At 40.2% G+C, this 19,425-nt stretch overlaps 2 protein-coding genes across 2 annotated transcripts; one reads left to right on the plus strand and one right to left on the minus strand.

The window, feature by feature from the left end:
* Positions 1–1,240: 1,240 nt before the first annotated feature.
* On the minus strand, positions 1,241–9,349 carry tmem129 (transmembrane protein 129, E3 ubiquitin protein ligase). Its single transcript, XM_084718570.1, has 7 exons — positions 9,075–9,349; positions 7,419–7,477; positions 6,111–6,368; positions 4,886–5,046; positions 4,476–4,635; positions 4,010–4,082; positions 1,241–2,029 (listed from the first exon to the last, which is right to left on the minus strand). Exons 1-7 carry the CDS (start codon positions 9,277–9,279, stop codon positions 1,845–1,847), a joined length of 1,101 nt encoding a protein of 366 aa, XP_084574696.1. The 5' UTR covers positions 9,280–9,349; the 3' UTR covers positions 1,241–1,844.
* A 5,483-nt stretch (positions 9,350–14,832) lies between these two features.
* On the plus strand, positions 14,833–18,415 carry LOC146326329 (fibroblast growth factor 4-like). The gene is made up of 3 exons (XM_084718325.1): positions 14,833–15,229; positions 16,452–16,555; positions 18,032–18,415. Exons 1-3 carry the CDS (start codon positions 14,938–14,940, stop codon positions 18,206–18,208), a joined length of 573 nt encoding a protein of 190 aa, XP_084574451.1. The 5' UTR covers positions 14,833–14,937; the 3' UTR covers positions 18,209–18,415.
* Positions 18,416–19,425: the final 1,010 nt, after the last annotated feature.

Here is a 19,425-nt window from a genome sequence, read left to right on the forward strand (position 1 = left end):
CTTTTTAAATGCTAAACAGGACACTCACACACAAGCATGTATGACAAGTTACGGATATAGTTTAGTAAAGAAAAGAAGCAACAGATGAAACAGCTCTACACTGCTGCTGCTCCTCCTGTTATATGCTGCAGGTTTGATGGAAGGACAACTCACGCACAAGATTGTTACCCAGCATATTTTTAGTTTTAATCATCGACTTTGCTTATGGTTTACTAAAAGGCAATGATTGGAAATTACAACCCTTTTAGAAAATCAGATACTCAGCTGTTTGTTGGCAACTTTAAAAACTGACATCCCATCACCCACTTTTAGTTTTTTGTACTTTTTGTTACATCCATACCAAAGTACAAAGTTTCATACTTAAATGCAAATTTTCATACATTTCAAAGTCTTGAAACTTCCACGCATTTCCACACTGAATGGACACCTGCTCGTTAATACAAACATCTAATTAGCCAATCACGTGGCAGCAAATCAATGCATTAAAGGGATAGTTTGGATTCTTTGAGGTGTGGTTGTATGAGGTACTACATTGTCTACAGGAGATGGTGGTCGACACTCAGTACAATAAATGCTGTAAATCCACCGTCAGCTTTCCCATCATCCACCCTGGTGTCACACGTTCAACGCAGCAGGAGTCGGAGGAGACGGATTTCTCCTGGTGGTGCCGCCGTTTGTCCACGGTGATCATGCTGATGTCTCGACACTCATGTGGGGAGGATTTATTGACGTGAAAATGCTCCACAGCATCTTCAGCCCTTGTGGAGGAAGACGAGTTCACTGCTTAGAGGCAAAGTAACAAATGTCACATGGAGCAGGAAGAGGACAGAGAACAAAACGGAGGACGCGATATCATAATGCAAAAAGTCTCGTATTAATAGATAAGCTTACTTTATCTGCTCTGTTTTCATTAAAATTAGTTTTTAAGGAACTCCCAGACATTCAGTCTTGTGTAGTTTGAGATAAGAAGCCAGAACAAACATCAGTTTCATCTGTATGAATCCTGTACAGAGACACTGTAAGCCTGGGTTGTGTTTGCATAGCTTAGCACAGATGCTGAAGGCAGGAGGAAATAATAATCAGGTTACTTTTACGTTTGTAAGCAGCAGAACAGTCTCCCCCAATGGTCAACTAAGCTGTTAGTCATTGTAGTCGTCAGGTTTTTATTTATCCATTAGTTGCAGAAAAAAAACCTCAAACTTGTTAGCTCAGTCAGTGCTTCTTTCAGACCGCGACAGCGCTGACGAAGACGTGACAGGACTCGGACTACAGGGACGATGAAGACACGGTGGGTTCAGGCGGGGACGGGAGAGGAGTGAGTGAGTTTGTAATGTAAGCGAGTTAATTGTTGTTTTTGCGAAGCTGGAAGTTATTTATTCACGAGTTTTGGACAACAAGACTTGTGTGTGTTGTTCCAACACATTTGGAATTCATTACTGCTTTTACTGTGAGCTTTTCACAGGCGGTCAACGAGGAAAACCTTTAGTCGGGGGCCTTCAGAAGCAGGAATAAGTGACGTTGTCTCTTTGAAGCTTTCTACAGTGGACGTACGGTGATGCAGGTCCCGCTCACAGCATCGCTGGAAGGCATATTTTAATCCAATTTGATTTTCTGGCAAATCTCCCAAAATGTAATACTGATCATACCCACTTAACACTATGTCTGAAGTTCAAACAAAATGTTTATCCGTGTTAAAATCAAGATTCTATATAATCTCTCCTTACTGACAGCACAGAATAGGCAGGTACCGTTCAGTCCAGTGTCCTGTCCATGTCCACGAATGTTTAGAACACACACACGTTATCTCCAGAGGAAAGGCTGTTTGGGTGTGTACGCAGCTCTTGTCAGCGGACCACGCAGACGTCCAGTATGCAGAATTTGGCTCTACAGGTGGGGCAGGGGACTCTGCTGGACAACCAGGTTTCGGGTCGTTGCTGGTCTTGGCGGCTGGCGAACCATCGACCCAGACAGGACAGACACCACATGGGTCTGCAGAAACACTGCTGACACTCGGACTCGTGATCAGCTCCTGTAACACACACACACCGGTCACATTGATGAACTCACACTCATGTCTTGATTTTGTGCTGGAAATCAATCTCGGCGCGCCATATTGAAGGATGATTCAGTTCCTTAAATGCATGAGGAGGACTGAGGATCTGAGGTGAGGCTGGGCAGAGGAGCAGAGGTGTGACACAGCTGGAATACACAAACCGTGGAAGGAGCAGACTTTCATATTCATGGGCAGAAAAGCAGAAGTGTTTCAGGTCATTTAACCACTGCTCCTACAGTTTTAAAGGGATAGTTCACCCAAAAGTGAAAATTCAGTCATTATCTTCTCACCCTCAGGTCAGTTTTTTAGTCAACAAAACACTGCTGGAGTTTCAGAGGAAAACAGTGTTTACACACATTACTCTACCATGACTCAGCATACGATCAAATATTAGACTAACTTCATAAATAGTCTCATTATGTTGAGAACATTACGCAGCAGTCGGTCCACATGAGAACGATACGTCCCTGTTCGTCACTGTTTGTGTAGCATCTTATAAAGAGCTCCAACCATGTTCCTTCATGACATTTATTATTTATGTTTTTATTGATTAATGTAATCCTCACTCAATTCAACTGTTATAAGTGTGTCTGTGAGAGGGAGAAACACACACTGCCTGCCCAAAGAAAAGTCACACACTCTAATATTTCATTGGACCACCTTCAGCTTTGATTATGGCACGCATTCATCATGGCATCATTTCAATAAGCTTATGTAATGTCACAACATATATTTCAGTCCAGAGTTGCATTAAATTTTCACCAAGATCTTGTATTGATGATGGGAGAGTCGGACCGCTGCGTTAAGTCTTCTCCCAAAGATTGTCAGTGGGGTTAAGGTCTGTGAAAATGATGTCTCATGCTCCCTGAACCACACTTTCATAATTTGAGCCTGATGAAGACACTGTAATCTTGGAATACGCCCGTGCCATCAGGGAAGAAAAAATCCATTAATATAAAAAACATTAAGGGGCACATAATGCTGTTGAACCTCGACCTGAGCAACTGAAGCAACCCCAGATCCTAACAGTGCCCCCCACAGGTTTGTATGGTAGGCCATTTCTCCAGAGTCCATCTTTATGCTCTCTAGAAAACTGACTTTTTTCTGATTAGCTTCACTGATAAGTGGTTTTCTTAAAACTACACAGCTGTTTAGGCCCAATCCCTTGATTTTTCTTCACATTGTGTGTGTGTGTGGAAATGCTCTTACTTTCACTATTAAATATAGCCGTGAGTTCTACTGTTGATTTTTTTATGATTTGATTTCACCAAACGTTTAAGTGATCTCTGATCACAATCATTCAAGATTTTTTTCCGACCACATTTCTTCCTTGAAGATGATGGTTCACCTCTGTCCCTCCAGGTTTTAATTATGTGTTGGACAGTTCTTAACACAGTTTTAGTAGTTTCATCAATCTCCTTAGTTGTTTTCTTTGCTTGATGCAGGTCAATAATTTGAGCCTTCTAAAACAGAGTCACATCTTTTCCTCGACCACAGGATATGTTTTCTGACACGTTTGGTAAAGAAATGAGAAGCTGCTCACTGCATCAGTTAGACTTTTTCTTTGGACAGGCAGTGGATGTTTTGTACAGACAGAAAGATCAACATGAGTGTGTTTGTGTGTGCAAATCACTCACACGTCTCTCTTCGTTTGCATAGTAGCTTACTTTTCATACAAACATTCATTCTCACATTACGGCACTTTGTGGATTGAATCCAAAATCTATAAAGTTTATCAGTTGTCATGAAAATTGTTCTGACAGAGATCATATGATACAGAGGTTGATAGAACAGTGGACAGATGATGCTGCAGCTGTGACTTGCATCATATTTAAACTGATGCTGCTTATAATCATGGCTCAGAAGAAAAGATGTCTCATGTCTCTCGAGGAGAGGAGGCGAGGAGAGGAATCGAGGATGTATAAACTGAGAAATGAGAAGAGCTAACAGTCTTACCTTCTGCGTGACAGAGTCTGAGCAGCTTGGTGTTTGCTGGAACCTGCATGCAGCCGATACAGGGCTCCAGCTCCTGTGTGTGGAGAGAAAACATTCTGCTGATTCACTGCTGCCATCAAACAGACTTTTTCAGTTTTCAGCTTAGTTTGAGCTTATTTTTTTATTTTATTCTATAAAATAACTGCTGCATATGTTTTTGTTGTGCAGCTGCACATACAGTTTCACATGCATAAATTCAAAAGACATTTCATTTTTGCTCATGCTTCAACCACAGCTGGCTACTATTATTTTATTTCATTAAAGAAAGACAGCTGTTTAAAGGACTGTTTCAAATCACCTTTATTCATTTTTTAATATCATGATAAATATCCTATTGTGGACATTTTTAGTGTGGTGTTTTCTGACATTTAGCTTTTCATATTGTCACATTGCTAGCAGCTGCACAAACACACACACAGTGGTGTACCTGTTCACTGGGGGGTCTGTACGGAGGATTGAGGTCCACCTGAGCTTTGAATGTCTCCAGGAAGAGTTCACTGATGGTTTGGAGGATCACTACGTTGGCAGAGTTTCTGATGGGAGCGTGGAGCTTCTCTCTGAGCTCTGCATACTCTGTGGAGTTCAGCCTGCAGACAGTGGACGGGTGACATAGCTTGTTTTTGGACATTTGCACCCCATTTACACCTGTTATTAAAATGTGATCTGTATCCAGATAAATTATCCAGATTGATGGAAGAATAGCATTCACACTTACTCATTCTGATCACATAGTGTTTACACCTTGCAGTTACATGTGTTTTTCCTTATCTGGATGACTTATTTGGACACAGATTGCATTTTAATACCACACATACATACACATACACACACAGGTACCTGATATCAAAGGGCTTGACAGCAGGGTTGATGCTGTTCACTCTCAGGGTCAGGATCTGTGTGGGGGAGGCCATGTCCGGACTCAGCTGGTGCTGTCTGGACGCTGTCACTGTCACATGACATTCACTCTGTGAGGCCATGTAGATGTGATAGGTGGTCACCTGCAGAGACGCAGAGCGTCAGACATGCGGGTTTAGAAAACCTTCTAAACTGTAACTGTGACTGTAACCTTCATACACACAACACTTCTAACAAGATCAGTCAGCAGTGTGTGAATACAGGCTGCACTTCAAGATCTGAGCTCCCAAACTCTAAACCTCAGTGCTTTCAAAACATGACACGTCCAAACTTTTGCACACAGAATGAATCAGGAGTCTCTGATCAGAGTCATAAATATTCACAGTGGGAATTTCTGGCAGGCTGATACATTTTAATAAAATCAGCCTCCCTCACTGCAGTCACGCAGTCTGTTATCATCCACTCCAAAAGTGGCCGTCAGCGAATCAAGACATACAGTATATGTCCAAAATAAACATGTTCACATGAATGAGAGAGAAGTAAAGCTAAAGATTTTGGAATGACAAGATTTCCTGATTTATTTTGTTCTCTAATGCTGCACATTCATATATCAGAGTCTTTGCAGACAGATGTATGTCTCAGACTCATGACTTCAGTGACCTCAGAGAGAGAGAGTCCAGCAAGACGCTGCAGATTCAGATGATGGACTATCACTAATAATGATGCATACAAAAATCAGTGCAAGGGATGACATTATAACTAGAGCCTGGAGTGAACAAAAAAAAAAAAAAAATGTTTCTGCTTCTTTTGAGCAGGATGGAGTAAAGTTTGTTATAGTATTGAAGATAATTGCATCTAGCAACACAAAAGGACTTTAAAATTACTAAATTTACTTTCAGTGAATTAATTAAATGTCATGTTGGTTTTGTTATAAAAGTAAAAATGTCTTCTGTGTTTTATTTAATGATCAAAAAAACATGATAACATGGCTTTTGAATTTCAGAACGAATGACATCTAAACATGTGGTGATAAGGACACCTAGTGTTCATTATATGAACTGCATTTTAATATAACAAGCTGGCCAAATGTAGATTTATTTAAATATAAATAAAGGTGCTGGGCAGCACATGGGCCACGTGCCATAGTTTGGACATCCTTAATTTCACCAAAACACTGATATTCATCTGTGTGTTGTTTTTTATTTACCTTTAACACCCAGCTGTCAGTGACGATGACTCTGGCTCCAGGCGCTCCTGTAGCAAATTTATCGATGCGTCTGAACTCGGTGTTGACGCTGGCGGCCACAGAGCCCCAGCCGGAGTGAGGAGGCCGCACATGAGCCTGCAGGACCCGGCTGATTGGATGGTTGTGCCAGTGACGGCGGGACCAGTAGATGACGAGAGTCCAGCTGGCCAACTGGAGGCCGACAGACAGGAGGAGAAACGCCCTCCAGCTGTCACTCACCTGGTCAAACAGCAGGACAACACAGCTGAGACACTGGACGACTGTCAGTGAGACAATGTGGACAACATCTGACAGGCTGCAAACATCATCAGGAGGAGGAAATATCATCATTTTCTCCAGTTATCAAGTAGTTTTTTTAATCTATAAAATGTCAGAAAATGGTGAAAAATGTTGATCAAAGTCCATGATGATGTCCTCAGGTGTCCCTTTTTTTATCCAAGACCCAAAGACATACAGTTCACTGTCAGACAGGAGTGAAGAAACCAGAAAATATTCACATTTAAAAAGCTGAAATCACAGAATCTAAATGCTTCAATTTCCAGGTTACATAATTTCATGTTAATAGGTGGAAATTAACAAGTAATATATTTGAATTTTCTTATAAAATATCCACAAATTACCCCCAAATTTCATGGTAAATATGTGATATTTAGCAAGTGCTACTACTACTTGCATGAAAACAACACTTGCAAATTATCACGTACTAACATGAAATCTGGAGGTAATTTGTGGGTCAATTCTATGAACTTTCATGTATATTACTTGGATTTCTGACTTTTTTTTATTATTAAAAAGCTAAAATCGTTGCTGATTAATTTACTAATCAATTCATAATCAGCAATACTGTTTCTGCAAAAAAGTCCAGAGAGGAACACTGGCAGAAAAATTGTGTAAATTTTACAAGACATTTATTTTACCATTTAGTGTTCTCTCTACATCTGATGTTTATTTCTAACTGACAGCTGCAAGTTAGAGATCTGAAACTTTAAACTGAATATTTAAACATTACATTCAACAAGTGACTTTAGCTCTGAAACCATCCCACAATGAAGGAGACGTAGAAATCACTTAAGTTTTTGGACAATTTAAAGTGAAATTAATAATTAATTTAATATTCTTTGTGACACAAGAGGACTAATCTCAAAAAAGGTTAAGTACATTTTCAGAATTACTGCACTTCTTCGCAGCACTTGAATGTATCTCACTTTGTGGTGTGTTTATAACTGTGCAGATGGACAGACAGACAGACAGACAGACAGACAGACTGACCTGGTGGACGTATCCCAGGTTCTTTTCTGGAGCAGCAACACACATCCCCATGTAGTAACCTGGAGACATGAACAACAACACGGACCTGAGCAAACACACAGGAAGTCAACTATACACTGAGTGAGTCATCATAAACACACTGGAGCCACCACAGCACCCTGACACACACACCACCCTGACACACACACCACCCTGACACACACACCACCCTGCCCCATATACACTCTGCCCACACCACCCTGACACACAAACACAAACATGGAACCAAACACGTCCAATATGACCTGCTGTTGTTGTGTTGTGTTGTGTTGTGTTGTCTGTACTTCAGCACATTAGATTAGAAATGTAACAGTGATAATGTCCCGGTTCTTCTGACCCTGATTTCAAAAAGTTGTCACACTATGTAAAACATTAGTAAACAGGATGTGATCATTTGCTCATCCTTTTAGACATACACTCAATTAAAAAAAAAAAAAAAAAGACAATATGGTTAATGTTTGGCCTCATCAACTTCATTGATTTTTGTAAATTTATTCTGAATTTGATGACAGTAACACGTTTCAATCGAGTTGGGACGGGAGCAACAAAAGACTGGGAAAGTTGAGTAATGCCTAAAAACACCAGTTTGAAATATTAAACAAGTTAACAGGTTCGATCGGCATGAGGGTGAGTAGATAATGACTGAATTTTCATTTTTGGGTGAACTATTACTTTAAGAATGAAATGTATTTTTAAATTTCCATGGCATGCCACAAATTTCAGTCATAAAACTGTTAAACTGAATTTGTTGTTGTTGATAAATTTACATGCTTTTTAGAAGTTGACATAAATGTAACTGATCATCTTAAGTCATACCTGGGCAAAATGTGGCTCAGGGGCCGGATGTGACCCACTGAAAGTTTTCACGTGGCCACCAAGGCCGTCATGGAAATTCCAAAGAATGAAAGTCTAGCAAAGACAGTCGATAGTATTTTACTTACCATAAAACCAGTACCAGACCTTTATTTTGAAAAGGGTCAGTGCTGTGTTCATTGGTAATGATTTTGAACTGTGTCTTTTATATTAAACTGTTGGTCACCCTGTACGCAGCCTGCATGTAAAACTGTAAAACACCAAAGTTTGGACATTGCCAGCAGGGTGACCAACAGTAGAAGTGCCCCACACAGAAAACTTCTGATCACTCTATTATTAGAGATTTGGTCATTATTAGGACCTTATATCATTTGTGTTTGGCCCACGGCAGCCTAAATGGACATATGATACCGTCTGACATCGATCGCAGGCCCCTAAATCAAATCGACTGAAATCGTGGCAGACTTTGAGATATCAGCAGATATCATAAGATTGTCCAGAGAATCGAGATAATATCGTATCGTGATGAAACTTGTTATTTACAGTTCTACTCTAGAATATCATTTTGCTGGGTGAGGAGGGTGAAGAGTGTTTGAAGTGTGTCCCTATAAATGTCCTGTGAGGTCAACAGTGCCCCCCCCCGCCCCCCCAACATAACTCCAGCTGTGTCAGGTGTCACCGTATGAAGCTGAACTCATGTAGTTTTCTGTTCTCCTCCTGTCTGACCTTGTGTGTGTGTGTGTGTGTGTGTGTGTGTGTGTGTGCGTGTGTGTGTGTGTGTGTGTGTGTGTGTCGGAGTTTTACCCAGAGGCAGGGCGGAGTGGACCAGGACAGTGACGCTGGTCCTCCTGACATGGTACTGGATGAAGCCCAGGTCCTCGCTGCCCAGCCAGGACGAGAACAGGTTCTGGACGGTCAGTCCGGCGGAACGGAACTCGTCGGGAGTGAAGACGAAGCACACGGAGAACACAATGTAGGCCAGAGTGAACGTTAACTCTGGACTCTCCATACTGATCTACGGTCACTACCTACTGCTAATGTTTATTTCTCTACTTCCTCATACGTTTCACACTTCTTCTTCTCTTGTTTAATGGCGGCTGACGAACTGCTTCTGGGTAAATTACCGCCACCTTCTGGATCAGAGCGGTTACTGCATTATTTAATTCTCTCCACAGGTCCGGCGATTTCTTTTTTTATTTACTTATCGACATATTTTATCAACAACAGCAGCAACAACAGTACACTATATAAACCCTCACATGTATGATTGAATAAATTAAATTAAATATTCTGGGGCAATCATTGGCAGAGGAACCGCCAGTACTAAGATGAAAGAAATCAGAGAAGAGAATTAAAATTATATCTCAGTGGAATATTATTAGAAAGTCCTAAATTCAGAAAAATAAAATAATAATAATAATAATCTGTATTAATAACAAACTTAAAGAGATATATCTTAAAAAATCTGCATAGAATATGTCCCCACAATAAACACAGATAGATTTCAAATGTACTTTTTGAAATAATGACACTGAAACATTGGTTTATTTATTTTATGTATGTTATTATTCCATGAAGCTTTGGTCAAATTTAAATTATGCAAAACTAAGACACAACTTAAAGTTGAATGTAAGACTGTTGTCACCGGTTTTGATTACAAAGATGTATTCTTGAAAAGATTTATTAACATTATGATATTATTGGGAAAATATCATATTCATGAGTCAAAATTTCAAAAATCCAAACCACACTTTAAAGTACTATTATTTGAGAATTATTCCTTCATTGAGTGTCTGAAATGTTGTAAAAAACTGTGTCTGCAATTAAATTACACAAAGATTTAAAACTATGACTGTCAAATTGTCAATGCTTGTACGACTGTTATGAGATGAGTATTTTTGTACTTTTATTTATTACTAATGTCTGTAATTATTTGTTATATGTTGTTGTTCAATAAGATTGTTTTAAAAAAGTACCAAGAGAAGAGGATAGCAGTGTCTGATTTCTGCAGAGAAGACGGTTTTTATCAGAGACTGGACCTTCTTCATCATCACCCTGATAGTTAACACAGACCAAAATGATCACCGTCTAAAACGGGATCAAGGCTACAGAGAAATAACCCAACATTTAAAAATAGGTGCGACTCCAACAGAACAAATAAATGCATAAACTTATCTTGGTGTACAAACTCCTGCTCTGCTTTGAACTCAGAGACTCAAAGGACTTTTTCTATGCCATCAAGTGTTAAGTTCAAATGAAATCATGGCTCAAAATAACTCTGTAACTGATTTAAAAGTTATAGAGTCAGTTGCATTGTATGGCAGTGAGGTATGGAGCCCATTACAACAAACTGACTGGTGAAAAATCAGACAAAAATACGACTGAAACCCTGCAGGCAGCGTTCTGCAAAACTATTCTGTGGGAAAAACCCCAAATGGCAGAATTTGGGCAATATCTGTTACCGAAAATAAATAAATATTCAAAAACATTAAAACAGTGACCCTGCCTGTTACTAAAGTATCTTTTCCATTATATTTTATTTTATGAACAATTGCTGTTTACATTTTAAGAGTGTAGGTTGCAACTCGTGAGTCGTCTGTTGTCTCCCGGGGACTTTGAAAATGCTTGAATCAAGCGACCAACGGCAGATTTATACCTGCAGAGTTCATCCAGTGAGTCACACTTCACTCTCTGTGAGCGTGACTGACCGGCTCGCTACCCCCGCAGGAACTTGAGGAGTTTTTCCAACTCTGATAACACCGGAGCACATTTTTGATTTGTCATCAAGTTTCGTAAAACTGCCATTATTCAGAATCTACGGTTGATTTCTCCACTCTAAATTTCTCTAAAGACATTTGCAAACAAACAACAGTAACAAAAAGGAAAAAAAAGCACTTCGGCTTGTTGCTGCATTACGCCAAAATCGCCGCCATATTGGACAGGATAAGACTGACCTGTGAGCAAACACATGTAAACAGGGGAGTTACGATTTTTTTTGGATAAAATTCTCTACAAATTTCTCAACTAGGATTACAAATTGCAAACACTTTCCTTAATCGATCGCTTGTAACATTAATGATCAATTCATCAAGCAATCATCATGAAAAAACATAAAAATGTTGCTCATATCAAACATCAAATGTGTTTTTTTCCTCCTCAATCAAAGCTTTATTACCACAGCAACTTCATGCAAACTCACTGACAGCATTAAGACATGAAGGCCACACATTAAACACATATACTTGAATATCGGATAACATATTATATTTCAGATCTTTGAATTTGAATTTGAATTTAACACCACTCACTGAGGTTGAGAAATAAACCTTTGAATGTTTTTTTTCCAGAGGAATGTCCATAGACTGTTTTCTGAATCAGTATGACATTAGGGTTATTTATGGCACATTGCAGATTTAGCTTTTGTCTGCATACATGCTACGTTTTGCCCGCCTCCTGTGACTGGACTGTTTGTGTATGTCGCCTGTGTGTCTCTATGTCTAAATATTAATATCATTAATAAAAAATAGAAATCTGACTTGAACTTTTCTTTTTCAATTTTTGATGAAACTAAGACAGAGAAGCAGAAATATGTCTGAACTCTGTTAATCATTTATAAAACGAAACGTAAATCATACGGCCTTTACATGTGAGCTGTAAGAGACAAATCACAGGGAAAAAAAACCAAAAAAACAAAAGGAGATGAATGAGAACATCTATACCTGTAATAAATTACAAGGAAAACTGTGTGTGAACCAGATTACGAAGATTTTCTAGGCCTGCCAGTGTCACAGTTCCCCCACACGGCTCGGGGGAAACTCTGTCGACCAGGTTTGATGTCAGAGCACATGTTGATAAACGGTTACTCACGTCATAACTACTATGGGGTTTTCTCCCAGTGAGAGGAGCGGCTCTTCACATGTGTACACACATGATCTATTGCCGCCTCTGCTTCTCCCTCTCTCTCTCCCAGCACTACATGAGCAGCGCTCTGACGCACCACATGTCACATGATATCAACCCTCCTCTGCTGCTGTATTATGTGCAGACTGGAGAGGCCAACATTTGTTTGTATGAATCATATTGTTGTTTACAATGTGTCTTTATGCTTGAGTTATTTCTATGCTTCCCACCAGCAGCACGACTTGATGTATGAGAGCTTTAAACAGGAAAAAAGACTGTACAAAAAACCTGTATCGTATGATATTATAAATGCTGTCATTTAAAACTTTTAGTCCATGTAAAGGAAAACAGAAGAAAAAAAAATACCATCCTGTCACCGTCCTCTGGCTCTGGCAGTTTAAAGATGTTTCTTTTGTTTGTCTTACTCTGTCTGCTGCTCGACCACATGATGATGAGAGAAAACTAGACTCAACTACTTGAGGACTTGACAGAAGTAGTAATGTGAACTGCGTAGTGAACTGTTCAGACACTGAACATTAGTGATGCAGAGCTGAGTTCAAACAGGACTGGAAATAGGTGTGAGCAGTTAATTCAATTAATTCACAAAAACAACAGTCACTATTTAAAGTTTTGGTGCTTTGTATAATTGATGCTGCCGTAACACGTTTTCAGGAACCGAGGAGGAAAAAAAAGAACCTTTACTGCATCTGTTACATGTATTGTTTTGCCCCAGTCGTCCATCGTTGCTGGAGTCAGAGACAAAAATGGTTTAAGGGTCTAATGAGGGCAGAACACCTAGAAAAAAAGAGCCTTTGATGCTCCACTGATTCGATCTGGCAGTCCTGCTGAGATCACTGCAAAACAAACAGGACAGTCTTTTGTCTTGCTTTTCACCATTATGGATTGGAAAATGACGGGCAGTGGCCACTTGGAGGGAAGAAAGACCAGGAACTGGAATTAATTATAGAAACAAAACAATATGTTTTCAAGTTTTGAAAGCTTGCATGCTTCCTCCCTAAAATACCTCGCAGTGGTTTGGTCCACTACTTACAGTACCAACAGCCATGGGCTGCTTTTTAGTTTCAAAATTTTACTATATGAATGAAACAATTACTCAGACCATCGGGGGGAAGTGATAAATGTATTCTTATGCATGCTGTAATCTCAGTCAGCACTCCTCTGGCAGCAGCATCAGTGTCTCTCCGTCTCCCTTTGTACTGTGAACCCCGGGCAGGAGACTGATGGCTCCTAGTATGCTTATGGGGGCATTTAGTGTCTCTGTTGCTCTGCAACTTTGTGACAGGAGGCAACAGAAGAGCAGACAGACAACACAGAAGGATAACAAGGCAGGTTGGTAGAGAACATAATAGTTCACTCAGTTCATTTTGTCCACTCACCACAAACAAACTGACTCATCAGCCACGCCACGTTTTTGTCCCCAACAACCGTGGAATGAAAGATCCACTCAAAGCAACCAAAGCAGTGAGTTTGGGGTCTACTCTATCCTATCCAGATGCCCAAACCACCTCAACTGGCTCCTTTTGATATGAAGGAGCAGCAGCTCCACTCCGAGGTCCCTCTGGATGTCTGAACTCCTCAAACTACCTCTAAGGCCGAGCCCAGTCATCATATAGAGAAAACTTGTTTTGGCCAACTGTATCTGTGATCTCATTCCTGGAAACGTAGATCGACTGGTATTATCGAAAAGCTTTGCCTTCCCTCTTCACCATGGTCCAATACAACGCCCACATTACAGCTGACATCACATCCATCCACTTGTTGATCTCACGCTCTGTTTTACTGTCAATCCACTGTTTTCCTGCAGAGAGCCACGTCCTCAGATTTGGAGTTGCTGACTCTCATCCTGGCTGCTTCACGTTACTGAAAGTCTGTGCTGAATGTCGGTTTGATGAAACCAGCAGAACCACATCATCTGCAAAGAGCAAAGACGCAATTCTGAGGTTCCCAGAAGTGGTAGATGCTGGCGCAGAAAGACATCAAAATCTATTTAACCGATGGCTCGATGAACCTGACATGACAGAACGTGTGCCGACTGATTTGATTGGATAGAGCTGCAGCGTACAAGATGTACCACCTATAATGTGCCTCTACTGTGATGCTGCTGAGTCCAGCTTATGGTGAGGAACGTTAAAATCACCATGATGTCTTCTGCTACTGGTAAAGGTCAATGTGAGATGGCACTAGAGACAACTGGCTAGACATAATGTTTGTATTCAAGCACCTACGTTCTGGTAACACTGGACGAACATTAGCGAAGGGGATCTTTCCGTCCGTCTCTCTATCAAATTTCTTGAATTATTAAAGAGAATGAATGATTTACTACTCTATGTTTCTGTGTACTTGCGTGTCCCTCTTTGTTTTCTGTCACTATGTGTTTTATGTATTTCTCAGTTTGTGTGCTTCTACAGCATCTGTGACTCACAGACAAACAAGACAGCAGGTGGTGTGTGATGTAATATGGGGCACATATAAGTCTGCTGTCTGTCTGCTGGATATCTACCTGAGGAGGACCAGGAGACAAATCGCTGGCAAACAGGACCCCTAACCGGTCCAAGCTTTTAGAGATGTCTAAATATGCACACTGAAACTTTTCTCTGGGCTTTAACGAGTGCAGAAGTTGAGGCATTTTCTTCATGCGAGGCTGAAGCTGGAAAGATTTTATGACCATCTCTGTTCACACTAAGTCTTCTTTTAATTTGACTCATAAATACACAGTAGTTGTGTTCCTGGGACTGGCGAGCAGAGGATGTCATCGTCAAGGTCCAAGATCCCTCTGCTCCTGTATGGGATCCTCCTGTGCAGCTCCTTTGCTCCTCTCCCAGTCATCAGCAGTAAGAGACAGACCATACGCAATGCTGGGTCACTGGCTTGGGCCAGCGGCAGCTCCTGGGACAAGAGGGAGGTGACGGCTAGAGATGGAGAATACCTGCTGGGGATAAAGAGACTGAGAAGACTTTACTGTAATGTTGGCATCGGCTTCCACATTCAGGTCTTACCAAACGGGAAGATCACAGGCGTGCACAATGAAAACAGATACAGTAAGTGCTTTGTCTTTCCCTGCCGTAAATCAGGCAGATATCTGGGCAATTGATCATTACCAGTTAGTGCACAAATTTAACTTTAGTTTTATGTTAGGAAAATGGCAAAGATCACTCCAGAGGAAAATTTTGTTTCTCACAGTCACCTTCTTATTCTTATTTTGAGCTCACTGAAGTCTCATCTGTTTCTCCTAAACCCTGCCTTGGGAGAAAAAAATGGAGCAAGAGGTTTCTCCTCGACAACCATATGAAGCAACAAGACTTTAATTTGACCACTGAGACAAATTTAAGATCTCATTTAAGACAGACAAGTTTTCTTTTAGATCTCAGTGTTATCTGAAGAGCTGATTATTTGAGACAAATTTATGATCAATACAGTGAGAGAAAAAAAAGAACATTTTAAGATCTTCATTGGGCTCAAATTAGTCTTAATCTGAGATGACACAAAGGCGTTTTCTCAGGAGCCAAATTTAAGAAGTATGAGAAAATGGTTGATGTCTCATATTGGTCTTAAATTGAGCTAATTTATGTCTAGGAGACAGAAGCTAGACAAAGACGACATCTTATGTAAAACTTTTCCTTTCCTCTGGGAGGACTTGATGACTTTTGAATAAAATTAGGCCCATTAATATCAGTTATTATCAGTACTTTTTAATTAGCAGTGATTTATGTGTATATGTACAGTATATCCAACAAGTTAAACAAAATATAAAGACTTAGAAAACCCAACTCAAAATTTAACAAACTCACTTTTTAGGAACTTTTTTCTTTCAAAACATAAAGACACATTGTTCTCTAACTCTATAATAATCTTTAATTAGCTCAGGTGCTGAATCTCACTAATATCGACCAAACATTGACAGACAACAGTGGTTATATTTTATATTTTTTAATTGAAATTATTATTAGAGACAGCAGCTATGATATGTGTGATGTGAGCGTCGGAAATGTATCAGATCTGTGAGGAGGGCAAAAGAGCTTCTAAAAACTGGACTGACATTTTGTTTTCACTTGTTTTATATTCTTGAGGCATACAGGACTTTTTTTTTTTTAAGTTTTTCAGTGCATCATTTGTGCACCATCAAACCTGATCATCCGATTAATGGATGACCGGCTCCGCCACTGAGCCACAGCCGCCCCAAATGTTTTAATATTACTCAGATTCTATCTTTTATTTTTGTGATGTATTCTATCAGCTGCTGATTTCCACGTTTCCTCTCAGGCCTTCTAGAAATTTCTCCAGTGGAGAGAGGAGTGGTGACGCTGTTCGGGGTGAGAAGTGGTCTCTTCATCGCCATGAGTGACAAAGGGAAACTCTATGGTTCGGTAAGATGTGCGAACAGAACTGAAATTCAGTACACAAGTACACTGATACTGGTGAAGCAGGCGGGCTTGTGGGGGGGGGGGGGGGATAAATTTCTGTATTTCATTACGAACAATGAACAATAAATTAATTTTCTTGAGTATGTAATCATAAATCAATGAATCTCTCTGTATGTAAATCGCTTTTCTCGAGAACTGTTCATCTGATCTAGACCAGATGAACTGATCTGTATTTTGGGGCTCCAAGGAAGTGCCAGAAGTCAGATTTCCTAAATATTTCTTCATCACCCCCATGTTTAAAGTAATTTCTACACTGCTGGTGTTAACATAACGTCATACCACGCTTTATCTAACACTGTTCTGCCATTTTATATTTTCCATGTATGAGAGAGAAAATGGCTTAAACTAATGTTAGACTGTTGTTTCTGTCTGTCATCTCCTTGATGCACACAGTCACTGATGCAAAAATACATTTGCCAATGATTGTCTTAAATACATAAATAATAAACCCACGTTGTAACAATTTTAAGATTTAAGTGAAGTACTTCAGTAAAACTACTGATTCTCCAGTTCAGGGAAAGTGTTGCTCTGACATTCAGTGATTCATGTGTTTTGGGGGGGTGTCTGCAGCTCCAGAGCCACATGTGGCTCTCCTGCTCCTCTCCAGTGGCTCCCTGTGACTTTGCCAAAAAATGAAGTAGAAATGAATAACAGTTCTTATTGATTATTTATTATTATTTAGTAATTTGTAACTGTTGCTGGCCCAAAGTGATTCTTACATCCTCTACTTGTGGAAATTGGCCAAATTAGTTTAAAAAAATATATACTTCGCCAAATGCAAAAGAAAAAAAAGCAGAGAATTTAATTGTTGCAGCTCCAAAGAGATTTTCTTTTTCTTTTTCTGACCAAAACTGGCTCTTTCAAAGGTGAAGGCTGCTGACCCCTGGTCTGGAGTGTCCTGGTAGTTAACTTGGTGGAGCACATCATCCCCTCTCTTGTCTGTTTTCAGCTGTGCAATCAAATAAAGGCAAAAAGTCCTATGATAATAATAATCATCATCATCATCATCATCATCAATAATCACAGACACTCGTGTTGTACCAACAGCCAGTTGAACTGCTTCAGGTGTGAATCGTTTTGTTTGTGAAACAAACTTAATGTGGGCTACAAGAAATGAGGAAAAAGACTAGATAAATTGGTGTCATTAGCAGAAAATCATACATGACTGGTAGCTAAACACAAGACCAATATAGGAACATCTTCACTGAAACAAAACAGCATCTGGCTTTTATTCACAGAGCAATGGACATAGACCTCTAGTATGAATTATGACTCCTGTCTGTCCTGAGCAAAGGTGGACGTGGCGTCTTACAAACAGTCACAAAATCAAAATAAAGAAATGCTCAAATTCAAGAAACTGAAACGATGATTAGAAATGACTACTGAATGACTGTTTTGTTTTTTCCTTCCTCTCCGTAGGGCCACTTCAACGATGAATCCAAGTTCAAGGAGAATCTCCTGGCCAACAACTACAACGCCTACGAATCAGCTGCGTACCCTGGCATGTACATCGGCCTCAGCAAGACCGGCAAAACCAAGAGAGGCAACCGGGTCACACCCACCATGACCATGACACACTTTCTTCCTAGGATATGACGTTTTAAGATCAGAACTCTCAACGACGATGAACAAAGTCAAGGCCGAGGTTTGGTCGGATCGACCTGTTGGACACGGTGGACCATGGTGGAACGCTCTGCTGCAAGTTGAAATGTTTTCGCCCAATTACACGTTAACCAGCACCGTAGGCAATGTTTGCATGAACTGTTAATACGCACCAAACCAAGAACACTAATGTGACATCGACACAGCTGTGAGTGGAGACTCTAATGGACAAACGTGCAAAACATGAAGCAGATTCAGTGTTGCTATCAGTAAAGTTGTGCTCTTTGCTAATATTTAGGGGCAGCTCCAGCAAGACTCTGCAGAAGACCCTGGATGGTATGTGTAGAAGAAAAGTATTTTATTTCTTTCTAGTTTCATTCTTACCTTGAGATGTTTTCTTTTTGCATTAACTAACATACCTCTGTGAATAAACCATCTGTTGGCGCAGTTGTCCCCTGAAACACACCTTACCCATCTCCAGCCGCTCTCCCCTTTTCGTCTGTGGCTTTACAATGCAAGTTGTATCCTTCTTGAGCTCATTGCTATTGTAATTACACAGACTTTCACACTGGGTTTCTCAGACACACTCCCACTGGTTTAGCACCTAGTTCACATTTGAGTTCAGGATGCTTGTTTCCTCCTTTCTGATTTCACTGTTATTTCCTGTAAAACTGTATATAACATGACAAACAACCCTGCTCCAGCAGACAGTATCATGCCACCATGTTCTGAGGCTGTCTCCGCTTCAAAGTGAATAAAACTCATCTCGAACCAGCCAAAGATTTTGGACCTGAAACAATCTTTTTCTTCAACATGAGGATAGCAATGCGTTGCCTCAATAGTTGTTGGGAGTTTTATAAATTTGCCTTTCTTTGGAATTTTGACAATCAGACCTTTGATGCAGTCTTCAGGAATGACATTTCTGTCCTAGGTGTTTTTGAGCAGGTCTGTCAGAACCTCTGTAGCCTGTCTAGCTGGTTTGGACCTGCTGGGGTTTAGCCTCTGCCAGTGTAACCGTGGCATCACAGCTGCAGAAGATGCAGTTACTATACTCTACAGGCGCGTAGCTGAGGTCAAAATGACGGCTGAGTTTGAAGATGTTTGTGGTCTGACCTGTAAGTAACAGGGAAGAAGACAAATCTCAAGTTTGCACTTAAAATTTAGTCCTTGTAACAGTTGTGAGGGAGGAATAAAGAAATCCAATAGCCAGC

Source organism: Lutjanus erythropterus, chromosome 5 (assembly GCF_056507025.1).
Source record: "Lutjanus erythropterus isolate fLutEry1 chromosome 5, fLutEry1.hap2, whole genome shotgun sequence".
NCBI classification, from domain to species: domain Eukaryota; kingdom Metazoa; phylum Chordata; class Actinopteri; order Lutjaniformes; family Lutjanidae; genus Lutjanus; species Lutjanus erythropterus.